The sequence below is a fragment of the Rhinoderma darwinii genome, chromosome 2 (genome assembly GCF_050947455.1).
Source record: "Rhinoderma darwinii isolate aRhiDar2 chromosome 2, aRhiDar2.hap1, whole genome shotgun sequence".
Taxonomy (NCBI): domain Eukaryota; kingdom Metazoa; phylum Chordata; class Amphibia; order Anura; family Rhinodermatidae; genus Rhinoderma; species Rhinoderma darwinii.
The window spans coordinates 444,356,022-444,368,869 of NC_134688.1; the positions used below are offsets into that span (position 1 = coordinate 444,356,022).

The following is a 12,848-nucleotide window of genomic DNA, read 5'->3' on the forward strand; positions in this document are numbered from 1 at the left end:
CTTATAGAGGGAGGTCCACAGCAGGGGACATCCCAATTACATCCATAGGCACCAATAGGGCATATAGACAAGGGTTGTTATGGTATGGAAAGGTATTTTGGACTCTCCAGTCCATTCGCCCTGAGGATAAGGTCACACGTAGCGTAAATACTGCAGATTTTCCGGAACAGACATTGGTTGCAGAAAATCTGTAGCATAATACAGTAGCAGCAGAGTGGATGAGATTTGAACAAATCTCATCCAAACGCTGCGTAAATACTGAGTGGAGAAAAACCCTAAGAAATTGACCTGCGGTGCGGTTTTTAATCCGCGGCATGTCAATTGGATTTGCGTTGTCGATGCTTATTTGTCAATGTTTATTTGCTGCGAGTTTTCCCCATTAAATTTAATGTGTAGGTAAAGCCTGCAACAAATAGCAGATGTTGCATTTTTTGCGGCAAAAAAGCAGCTATACCGCCGCAAAAAAACGCAACTCAGAAAAAAATAAATCTTATACTTACCCAGAATTCTGTGTTTCTTCCTCCAGGCCAGCCTCCTGGGATGACGTTTCATCCTGCAGGACCGCGGAGAGCCAAGGCGACGTAAGTATGAAACGTTTTGGGGTTTTTTCAGTGCAGGATTTTCGCAGCCGACATTCCGGCTGAAAAACTGCACCCCAAATTGGTGTGGAATTCCCTGCGGCGACCAGGGCGGATACGCTGTATGCTTTTACGCATCATATCCGCCCTCTGTGAACATAGCCTTATAGTCATGGTTTGCATATCATGCACTGATGAGAACAAACAAGCCTGGATCAGCTGTATGCAAGTTCAAATAAACCTATCATTCTCTACGCTGAGATATTTCTATAATAAAATCTGTACTAAAAATACAAAAACTAATTGAAAATCCAATTATAAACGACATGTTTACACAGTGATGATACTTTAATAATTAACTGTCACCTAAATAATTGACTATTTCCTGACTCATAAGAGTAATTATTTAATATAGTCATTAAATTGTAAGTGCACTTAATGAAAGTGTTACCTAACACAGAATAACATCTTGCATATAAACTCATTGACTTATTCCAGTGGTCTGCAACCTGTAAAACTGATGCTACTGTACCAGCCTGTGCATACCACAAGATGACTAGACATGTTGAGGGGGATGTAGTTTCACAGAGGATGGGGATCCATAGGTTGAAAACTAGCATATACAAAGAGCCGTAGGCACTGTACAGCTGCACATGGAGTTCCTGCGGCTCCGTACTATGGAGCTATAGGCACATTGTATGCCACCGTATGCTGTTATTCTCCTTTAGAAGCTAAACTTTTAGAGGTGAATACTAAGATATCACAATTTGTTTACTGCTGGAGGCATGCAGAGGTACAGTAAGGGCCCATACAATTCCATATTGTCAAAGGAAAAGAAAAAGGAGAGAAGAGGAAAACGGCGCTCCTCTAAGATAATACTGTTTCAAAAATATATAGGTAATGGTGCATGGTGAGCTGGTCTACTCAGCTAGTTTTGTTGTGTAAGTATAGGCACAACGCTAACTGCATTGAAATAAGTGAAGGTATTTCTCTAGGTGCCGGCTGATACCCGCTGCTATCACTCAGGTGAATTCTATGTGCCCGGGGAGAAGGAATCAAAAGATAGGAGCAAAACAAGTGCAGCATTCGGGACACGGCGCCTGGCAGGTTACATAGTTACATAGTTACATAGTTAGTACGGCTGAAAAAAGACACATGTCCATCAAGTTCAACCAAGGGAAGGGAAAAGGGAAGGAAAAATTTCTACACATAGGAGCTAATATTATTTTGTTCTAGGAAATTATCTAACCCTTTTTTAAAGCCATCTACTGTCCCTGCTGTGACCAGCTCCTGCGGTAGGCTATTCCATAAATTCACAGTTCTCACTGTAAAGAAGCCTTGTCGCCTCTGCAGCTTGAACCTTTTTTTCTCCAGACGGAGGGAGTGCCCCCTTGTTTTTTGAGGGGGTTTTACAAGGAACAGGATTTCACCATATTTTTTGTATGTGCCATTAATATATTTATATAAGTTAATCATGTCCCCCCTTAGTCGTCTTTTTTCAAGGCTAAATAGGTTTAATTCTTTCAATCTTTCCTCATAACTTAAATTCTCCATGCCCCTTATTAGCTTCGTTGCTCTTCTTTGTATTTTTTCCAACTCCAGGGCATCCTTTCTATGAACTGGAGCCCAGAACTGAACTGCATATTCTAGATGAGGCCTCACTAATGCTTTGTAAAGTGGCATTATTACATCCCTGTCCCGCGAGTCCATGCCTCTTTTAATACACGACAATATCCTGCTGGCCTTTGAAGCAGCTGATTGACACTGCATGCTGTTATTGAGTTTATGATTTACAAGTACACCCAGATCCTTCTCAACAAGTGAATCCGCCAGTGTAGCGCCCCCTAGGACATATGATGCATGCAGGTTGTTGGTACCAAGATGCATAACTTTACATTTATCTACATTAAACTTCATTTGCCAAGTGGACGCCCAAACACTTAGTTTGTTTAAATCTGCCTGTAATTCATGAACATCTTCCATAGTCTGAACTATATTACATAGCTTGGTGTCATCTGCAAAAATAGAAATAGTGCTATTAATCCCTTCCTCTATATCATTAATAAATAAGTTGAATAATAGTGGTCCCAGCACTGAACCCTGGGGTACACCACTTATAACCGGGGACCATTCAGAGAAGGAATCATTGACCACAACCCTCTGGATACGGTCCTTGAGCCAATTCTCAATCCAATTACAAACTATATTTTCTAAACCTATAGTCCTTAATTTACCCATTAGGCGTCTATGGGGGACAGTGTCAAATGCCTTTGCAAAGTCCAAAAACACTAAATCCACAGCGGCCCCTCTGTCTAGACTTCTGCTCACCTCTTCATAAAAACAGATTAGGTTAGTTTGACAACTTCTGTCCTTAGTAAAACCGTGCTGGCTGTCACTTATAATGCTATTTATTGTCACATAATCCTGTATATAGTCCCTCAATAGCCCCTCAAACATTTTCCCCACGATGGATGTTAAGCTTACTGGTCTATAATTACCCGGGGAAGACCTAGAGCCCTTTTTGAAAATAGGCACCACATTTGCCCTGCGCCAGTCCCTTGGCACTATACCTGTCACTAGAGATTCTCTGAATATTATGAAAAGGGGGACAGAAATAACTGAACTAAGCTCTTTAAGAATTCTAGGGTGTAACCCATCTGGTCCCGGAGCCTTGTGCACATTTATTTTATTTAATTTAGCTTGGACCATCTCTACATTCATCCAATTCAGTATATCAACTGATATATTAACAGCACTGGCACCGGCTACATCAGCTGCTCTTTCTTCTGTTGTATATACAGAGCTAAAGAACCCATTTAGTAACTCTGCCTTCTCTTGATCCTCTGTGATCAACTCCCCATTACCATTATCTAGGGGTCCTACATGTTCAGACCTTGGCTTTTTTGCATTTATATGCTTGAAGAATTTTTTAGGATTTGTTTTACTATCCTTGGCCACCTGCCTTTCATTTTGTATTTTTGCTAATTTTATTACATTTTTACAGATTTTATTAAGCTCTTTATATTTTACAAAGGCTACAGCTGTACCCTCAGATTTGTATTTTTTAAATGCCCTTTTTTTGTCATGTATTGCCCCTTTCACAGAAGGTGTAAGCCATGTGGGGTTTAATTTGAGTCGTTTATACTTATTACCTGTAGGAATAAATTTTGCACTATAATAACTCAAAGTAGATTTGAAAATCTCCCATTTATCATTTGTTCCATTATTTGACATTAGTTCTTCCCAGTCTATATCCTGAATTGCAGCCCTCATCCTGGGGAAATTGGCTTTCTTAAAATTAAATGTTTTTGCCCTCCCAGCCTGCGTTTGTTTTTTACAGTATAGGTAAAATGTAACTATATTGTGATCACTGTTACCGAGGTTTTCACGAACATTGACATTCCCAACAAGATCTGCATTATTAGAAATGACCAGATCCAACAGAGCTTCACCTCTAGTCGGGTCTTCCACAAACTGGCCCATAAAATTTTCCTGCAACAGGTTGAGGAAATGTCTCCCCTTTGCAGTTGAAGCCGAACCATGACACCAATTAATATCCCGGAAATTAAAATCTCCCATTATCACTACAGTACCCGCCTGTGCAGCCCGCTCCATCTGTTTATATATCTGACCTTCCATCTCCTCAGTTATATTGGGGGGTCTATAGATTACACCAAAAGTAATTTTTTCAGTGTTTACCTCCCTTTCTAGTTCCACCCACAAGGTTTCAACCTCCTCACAGTATTCACCCACTATTGTCTCTTTCACACTCGCCTTCATATCACTTCTCACATACAGACATACACCACCACCTTTCCTATTTGTCCTGTCTTTACGAAAAAGAAGAAGTATGTTTTTCTTAGGTATACGTTTTATTGTACCACTATGCGTTTCATATGTGCCTGAGGCAGGGACCTGTCCGGTCCTGAAACGCGCGGTGTTACAATAAAACGTATACCTAAGAAAATCATACTACTTCTGAATAATTACCTGCCAGGCGCCGTGTCCCGAATGCTGCACTTGTTTTTCTTCTATCTTTTGATTCATACAATTTCAGCTTTTTATAACTCTGAGGTTGTAAGAAGCCTTAATACGGCCATGTGCATGAGGTCTAGGGGGTGTGTTAAAGGGGTTTTCCGCACGTATTAAAAACACTGAAAAGTACCTATCTGTGTCTGAATGCCCACTTGATGATGCCACCATGGCTCAGAAGTAGTTATTTTCATTTTATGTTGTCCAGCTCTGTGAAGTACTGGTGTTTTCATTTTGCTAGGGCTTGCTGTGGGTGGGATTACCATGTAAAGGACTGCAGTTCCCATGATTCCTCTCTGCTCTCACAGACATTGCCTCTAGTCACAGCCGCCTGCATGTCCCTCTATTGCAAGTTGTATGGTTTGTCCTGTCATTACTCACTGCCTGCTTGGAGAAACCGCTCTGCTGTTCTGCTGATATACTCTGCACTATCTGCCACCCAGATCATGCAAAACTTGATCCCTCCATAGACTGGCAGGTAAGGGGGCATTGAGCAGTGGAGAGAAGACTTATGTGATGTTTGACATCCAGTACTACAGGGAGGGTGGAGATAACCATGTGTTCAGTGTACAGGACGTCACACAAGCAAGAGATAAACGCCAGGAGCATGGTCATGTGACTGCATGTGAGAACGATATACAGAGACCTTTCAGCTACAGACAGCACATTAGTAAGTGACTAATCTTATGCACTTAAACCATTTGCACACTATTTTAAAAAATTGGAAAACCCATTTTAATGACTAGTGACTCTCTAATTCATTTTAAAAAAAAGCTGATCATCAAATTCAATTACGGACAAACAGTTTAATCCTCCTTACAATGCATTAATGTTACATCAGACCAATGGACGAGTATAAAATGGAGTATTAACACCATTCAATTAAGCTAAATGACTTTAATCCTCCAAATAATGTGTTTGGTTAATTAGGACCTCCTCTCCTTATAATGAAGTGATGGATATCCACTTTACAAGATTCACGTGTAGCACTACAAAGCCACTTAACATAAATATTAGCACATGCTACCAAACGGAAGCTGGCACTGCATAGTTTATTGTTATTCCAGTATCCGATCTTACTATATCACCTATAAATACAGAATTATGGAATTCTCTGGGGATTTCAACCTGCATCTCTGTAGTTTTTCTATTGAAGGCTGTAGGCAGTAAGTAGGATAAGTTATGGTAATCACAGATGCACTCTGAGTCAATCCAAAATGGATACAATAAGTAACTGCTTTTTTTTTTTGTTGAAAATGTGCCACTCTATTACATGGGTTGTTTTTGGTATTGCAGTTCAGCCCCATTACTTGAATGGGGTTAAGCTGTAATACCAAATCCAGCCTATGGACAAGAATGGCACTGTTTTTCAAAAAGTTGCAGTCCCTTTTTTCTGATCTCAGACAACCCCTTTAAACAGCGATTCCTTAATATATTGTTATTTCTTCCTTTAGTCACAGGAGTGACCTAATGAAAACCTGTTGTCTATAGTGTGAAGTCTATATTCTGAAGTGTGTTAACAGGCTGCTGTAAGGGTCAATGGTGGAGCTAAGAGGGGCAAACGAAAAAGGGTATTTGCTAGACAACTGAGGCACCACTTATTTTGGGGTAAAAAAATAAGACAATTAAATAACATGCTATTTTCCTTAAATCAGACATTGGGTAAAGCTGGCCATAGTTATTACATTTCTGTTTAATAATTCAGCAAGTTTTGATGGGAACTGCCAAGGGTTTAATATCTAAGGGGCTTGCTTGGTAGATCCTTGTTCAGAGTAAAAAAAATGATCCAGGTTTTTGTTTCCTTCATTGAGATAAGCGTCATGTATAGAAGCAACTTATCTCTCTTGCTATGTTAAAATAATTTACAAATCATGCCAAGGCAAACATGCTTAGTAATAGGGGACTGAAACTTCTTACTGTCATTTTGATTGACAGTTATTTTATTTCTATTCCATTAGGGTCTTACATCTCCGTAGACATTGAATTGTTGATGGGTTACCAGCAAATATCTAATATATATCATCAGGATTAGGCTTATGAATGCAAAAGGCTGATCGATTGCTATGGTGTAAGAATCATTTCCATCACCTTGTATATAGTACATAGGACTGAAGTAAAACCTCTCCCCTTCTAAGGTGTAATAGCACAATAGTAATGGATGATCAGGTAGCCATGAACTAGAGTGCGCTACTATTCACTTCAATTCTTCATATTGCCTTACGCCAGAGCCCACACATTGTCTGTCAGGACGGGATATCAATCTATGACAATTATCAATATCATATTGGTTTTTGGGTTTTGATAAAAGATCACATTGCCCCAAATGCTTATGGGAGGTCGTATGTGAAATGCGGGATAAACTGCCCTGTTCTATCATGATCCGGGAGCCATTCTTCATTTACTTTGAATGGATAGCTATCATTTAGTTATTTGGAATGGTACAATGTCTTTAGGCTTGCAAAAGAATGACTCAAGTACAATGTGGAACATACGTAGGAGTAGACGTTACATAATGCAATAGGAATATCATGACAACTGGAGCAGTTGTCCCTGGTACTGGATACCAGACAAGCTCCAACAAGCCACTCTGCCTTAGGCTCTATTCACACTTGCGTTCTGTGGTGCCACCTGTGTTCCCCCTAAGTTTTCCGGTGTCTTTAACAGCAAGAATACCAGAATCTTGACAGACCCCTAACAGACCTTTATTAAAGTCAAATAATGCCCACCAGTGTTCGTTTGGATTCCTTGGAAAAATTGATCAGGACTCCGTTATAAATAGATGTCATGATGCTAGTGTGAATAGAGCCTAAGGCCTTATTCAGACAAGCGTGTTCGTTTTGCGTCCACAAAAAAAGGACCATATTTTATGCAATTCATGTTCATGTGGCATCAGTGTGGTTTCCGTATGGCATCAGTTTTTCACGTCCGTGTTCCTCCCCACTTCCTGATTTTATATTTTTCTTTAGCAACTGATGCGTGAAACACGGACAGCAGACGGGTGTCATCCGTGTGCTGTCCATGTTTTTCACGCACCCGTAGACTTCATTGTGTGATGTGGTCGGCAAAAACAGACCAAAATAGGACATGCAGTGAGTTTCACCCAACGGACAAACGCTCCGTGAAATAAACACACACGTATGAATAACCCCATTGAATTGCATGGGTCAGTGGGCTGTCAGATATTTCAACGGACAGCACACAGACATAAAATACGGTCGTATGAATAAGGCTTTAGAGACGGGGCTAAAGCAGAGAATTGAATCTTTACCCCGGGTGAAGAAAAGTCTGTCTACGACTCGGTCTGTACCCCTACATAATTGAGATGATTCCCTATGGAAGTTGTACTGGCGCCACAGTGGTTGTGAGCAAACTTTCCCCTTTGCTTAATTTTTTTATGTTCTTTAAAAATGGAAGACACGTCTTTTTTTATCTAATATACCGGACGCAAAACATATATTCCTATATCTGAGCCATAGAGCAGTTTCAAAGTCTTCAGATCAAGTGTTACTGCGCCAACTTACCTGACTTCCTTCCTTTTGCCAGAAGACGGCAGGTTGTGGATTTCCTTTGGTTTCGCAAGGGAATGTTGCAGTGCGTCCCTGAGCTGCGATCTGATCCCGCGGTCTCACCACAAATTGAGGGGGAGCTGTGAAAATACAAAAAGATCCAGTTGGGAAATCTTGACTTCAAGTTCAAATTTACAAAATGTACTTCAATATACATAAATAATAAAATACCGGCCCCTCACTTTTTGGGTTGTTTTTCACTCAAGTTTGTTTTTATTGTCGGGCTACCAACAAAACTGTTTTTTAAAATATGTAGTAATCTGTCCAGTCCTGTAAAGCTGTGCCAATTATAGACAAATTGACCTTCTAAATTGTTCAATATTTCTCCTGAATAAAAAAAAAAAAACCTCTATGACCATCAGATGTAGCAGCGCCGAGTTTGTCATTTGGCAATTATTATATCGTAATCACCATATGTTGCCCGTGATTTTACATCAGACTGCAGGTAAACATGCGGATATCAAAAATGCAGCCACAAAGAGCTGAATGACAAACTCAGCTCTGCAATATCTGTACTTTACATATTCTTTTCAGTATATCAATGCGTTATTGATTTCTTTAGTTTCTACTGAATTGATAGGTTGAACCTCTAAAATGGTAACCCTCTCGCCCACTCTCACCCCACTACACCATTATAAGCCTATAAATGCAGCACTGGACAAATTACCTTTCATCTTTTCATATCACGGCTTCCTTGCTACATTCAGTTAGCACAGACTTCAATCAATGTCATGCATAAGCACTGTTATGCTAATATCAGCATCGGAGGGCGAGTGGGACGATATGGAAATCAGCATGTAAAACATGAATAAAAAGCATAGGCCATGTGTGAGGTGGGCTTTCAAATGTGCGGATGAAAGACCTCAAGGTTAATCACCTCATTTTTAGAGCTGGTACAATAGCACTCTCCGTCCGGATAATGAAGAAGCATTTAGAAGTATTAGACTAAAGTAGTGGAATGCAAATGCGCTCTTTTTTTTCATCCTTGCACTTTTTTGTTTAACTCACTTTACGCATTTTGCTGCTTTGATGAACTTAATGAACTTTTTAGCTGGGATAGAAGGATTTTATTAAACGTGGGTTCATCACAAATGGCAATAGATAACATTAACCTAATGACCAACCTCTCAGAATACCAAGATCATGCCGAGCCATAGAAGAAGACAAAAAACACATCTTTTTTTTTGTTTTTCTTACTTATGACGCATTTATGTCGAGTATCAAATGTAGTTTTTTTTTCCTGATGTTCAATAGGGGGCGCTGTAAACTATACCCAGAGTCTTTATGGTTACAAAAATCTGTAATACAGTCACATTTCTTAACCATAATATTGGCACAAGACCTTATGGTGATCTAAGTTTGCATCGGTAAAATCAAAATATAGGTCGAAATCTGGACGTTGAAATGTGGGCGTATGATAATGGCGTTTCGGGAAATCCTAGTCATCATATAACAGGGATTTTTGTCTCTCCTGTATAACAGTAGAGGGACAATAGGTATCTAATCACTATTACATTATTATAAAGTTGGTCCCCATTTTTTTAATAATTTTAGAGTCATATGCAAAAAAAAAATACTTATATAAAATATTGATTTCATCTTTAGTGAACCTGCTTCTATATATGAGAGAATTGTATAAGTAGCAATTTTCTAATATATTGATATTATTATTATTTTTTTGCTCCCTTTAGCCAGGGGAGATTTCAGACAATACAGCAGGGAAACTCTACAGCCAGCCCATACATTCACTGGGGGATGGGGAGCTTGAATTTCTCCAAGCCTTGCATGTCTATTATGTTTTGGTGACACTACATTTTGATCATACATCAGACATATTGTATACCAACAAGATATATATATATGTGTGTGTGTGTGTGTGTGTGTGTGTGTGTGTGTGTGTGTGTGTGTGTGTGTGTGTGTGTGTGTGTGTGTGTGTGTGTGTGTGTGTGTGTGTGCATACTATAATGTTCATGAGGTTTTTATGGGTCAGATATATGCAAGAAGAGTGTCCTTTTGGCATATAATTGATCGTTTTGTGTTTATATGATGATACATTGCTTTTGCTGGGATGAATAGTGCAGCCTCTATTGCCATTTCATATTCTATATGCTACAATGAAAGTCAATGGACAGATGGATCCAAGTATATGCCATACATTGGTACAATATATGTTTGGATCCGTCTGAAAAAAACCAAAAGGAGAAAAACGTCAAGGAAGTAATAATATTCCAATAATACCACTATTATAAAGACAACCACTGTCCATATGCCCCTTTGCCCTTCATAACAAACCCCCTTTAAGAAAGTGCTGTTATGAATTTCTACTTATTACAATTTTTTTTATTTTGTTTTATTATTATTATTATTATTATTTTTATTATTATTATTATTATTATTATTATTATTATTATTTCAGGTTTTGTTTTTCTTTTGCTGTTTTTTGTTTGGTAAAATTTACTTTGACATACAATGAATTATAAACTTTACCTTCTACTCCTAGAACCTCAACAACAGCATTTCAGAAATGACAAAGCTCTTAGCCTAGTGGGGAACCATCTAATGGAATGGGTCGGTGTTTGATGAAGCATTCACAATATGTATATGTTTTGTCATGTCTGATAAATATTTTAGGAGAAGTGAATAATATATCACCATTATTAATGTATTAAACAGGGTATGACATGCGGCTTACAAAAGGTTTTCTGCTTTGGTGAAAATTTGTCATTGTCAGTAGCACGAAGTGATGGATTGGCAACGTGACCTTATACAAAGCGAATTAAAATAGTGTCTGTCAACATCTGAGCAGGATGTAATAATCAATAACAACGAATGGTACAGTTATTAGGAGTCTTAAAAAGCCCCGTAAAGATCTCTTCATCTATTTATCGTTTTTCTAAAGGATAAAAATTGTAATAAAAAATGTGATCTGGTCAATATATTGAGAAACATCTAAGATTAGTAGGAATGGGGTTTTTCCAATGGGATCAATTACTTCATATGAAAAGGGTTGTCTATTACAGACCCCCCTATTATGTTCTATTAGGGCATGTGCAGCTAATAGAGGTGACCTCACCTTAGAGTCAAGAGATGAGTCTCAGGTCTAGAAGATTGCAGATCGCGCACTGAGATCTATGGACACAATGGACGAGCACGGATTTGGATGGGCGATGTCTAAGGTTAAATTATGAGAATTTGCTTTGAAATTACATGTCGTCTTGGGGGACATCTGAGCCGGCGGTTGGACAACCCCCTATAACTTTCCAGACAAGCTTTGTATAAGTGAGGCTAGGTCTACATCGATAGATTTGGCACCAGGTAGAGGGGCACCTTAAAAATCATTATGAACTGACATTATTTTGCAGCGTATAGCGGTCGCGGCACTATATAGAATTGTTATTTTGGAAATTGTATTAAAATGTTATTTGGCCAGCATGTGGCACTGTTATTTAGGCACCACACTGTATGGCGCATATTGTTAGACACTGTATAATATGGCTATTTGTATACTTTATTATATTATATTCTTAGCCTGAGCTTTCGAAAATTGAATATACAAAGAAACATTCTCGGATCTCATGTCACTGCTTATATATTTAGATTAAATCTTCAGTACTTTAGGAAAGTTGGTTAAACATTGTGATGATGGCAGCCATATACATTGTCACCCAGATTTCCAAGTAATTTATAAGAAACAATTAAAATTTGTAACAACTGGACAGAGAACGACTTAGGCCTCATGCACACGACCGTAAAAACACCTGTTATTGCGGGTCGTAATTACGACCCGCAATAACGGGACCATAGACTTCTGTTAGTCACGGGTACCTTCCCGTTTTCTCACGGGAAGGTGCCCGCACCGTTAAAAAAATAGGACATGTTCTATTTTTTCATTTTACGGGCCGTGCTCCTATACTTTATAATGGGAGCACGGCTCACAAAAGCGGCCGGCTGCCCGTGGCCGGTCGTGCCCGCCCGTGCTCGTAATTACGAGTCGTAATTACGAGCATGGTCGTGTGCATGAGGCCTTGATTTACTGCCATTTTTCTTAATTTAGGGGGGAAAGCTTTCTAGCAGCTTCGAGGGTATTAGACATATTTATTTGCAGCCTTTTCTTCCAATACGGTGACCAATTACATGTGAGTATACAGTATTGGATTTACCATAGCAACTTTCCCTTCCAAGAAAATGGTATACCTGATGAAATATTTAATTCATAGCGGAACATATGTGCCTGGGGCTGAAGGACTTAAAACAAATACATTTTCCAAAGCCTTTTTCCAGTCATATTTTATTCAGAAAGGAAAAAAGATTCTGCTGTCGACCTCTGGACAGGATGTTTAATTGCAAAATCATTTCAGCTTAGACATTTATGACAATGTTTTCTTAGACTGAATCCATATGGGAACTATTTTCCCCTTTAGCATGGTTTATTAAACAGTAAAGGAGTTTTATAAACTTCCATTTTTCTACAAATAGCCAACATATTGTGCTGAAGGTGAAGTGGATCTGCCCTGACTTCTGTCATTTTGATACACAGCTATTTTTGCTTGCGTTGAAATAGAATTGGAGAATCATTGGTTGTTAAGGACCCCTGGGACATGATGCAAGCGCTCTCTTTATTCTTCTACATTCTACAGCAAAGGGAAATACAAATAAAATAAATACAATAATT

General features: G+C 38.9%; 1 protein-coding gene across 15 annotated transcripts in view; it reads right to left on the reverse strand.

The window, feature by feature from the left end:
- Positions 1 to 12,848, reverse strand: part of ROBO2 (roundabout guidance receptor 2) — a 962,581-nt gene that overhangs the window by 104,183 nt on the left and 845,550 nt on the right. For all 15 annotated transcript variants that reach the window (XM_075854478.1, XM_075854491.1, XM_075854487.1 and 12 more), the window contains one exon: positions 8,132 to 8,256. In XM_075854478.1, the coding sequence (XP_075710593.1) occupies positions 8,132 to 8,256 (125 nt within the window). The remainder of the gene's footprint in view (positions 1 to 8,131; positions 8,257 to 12,848) is intronic.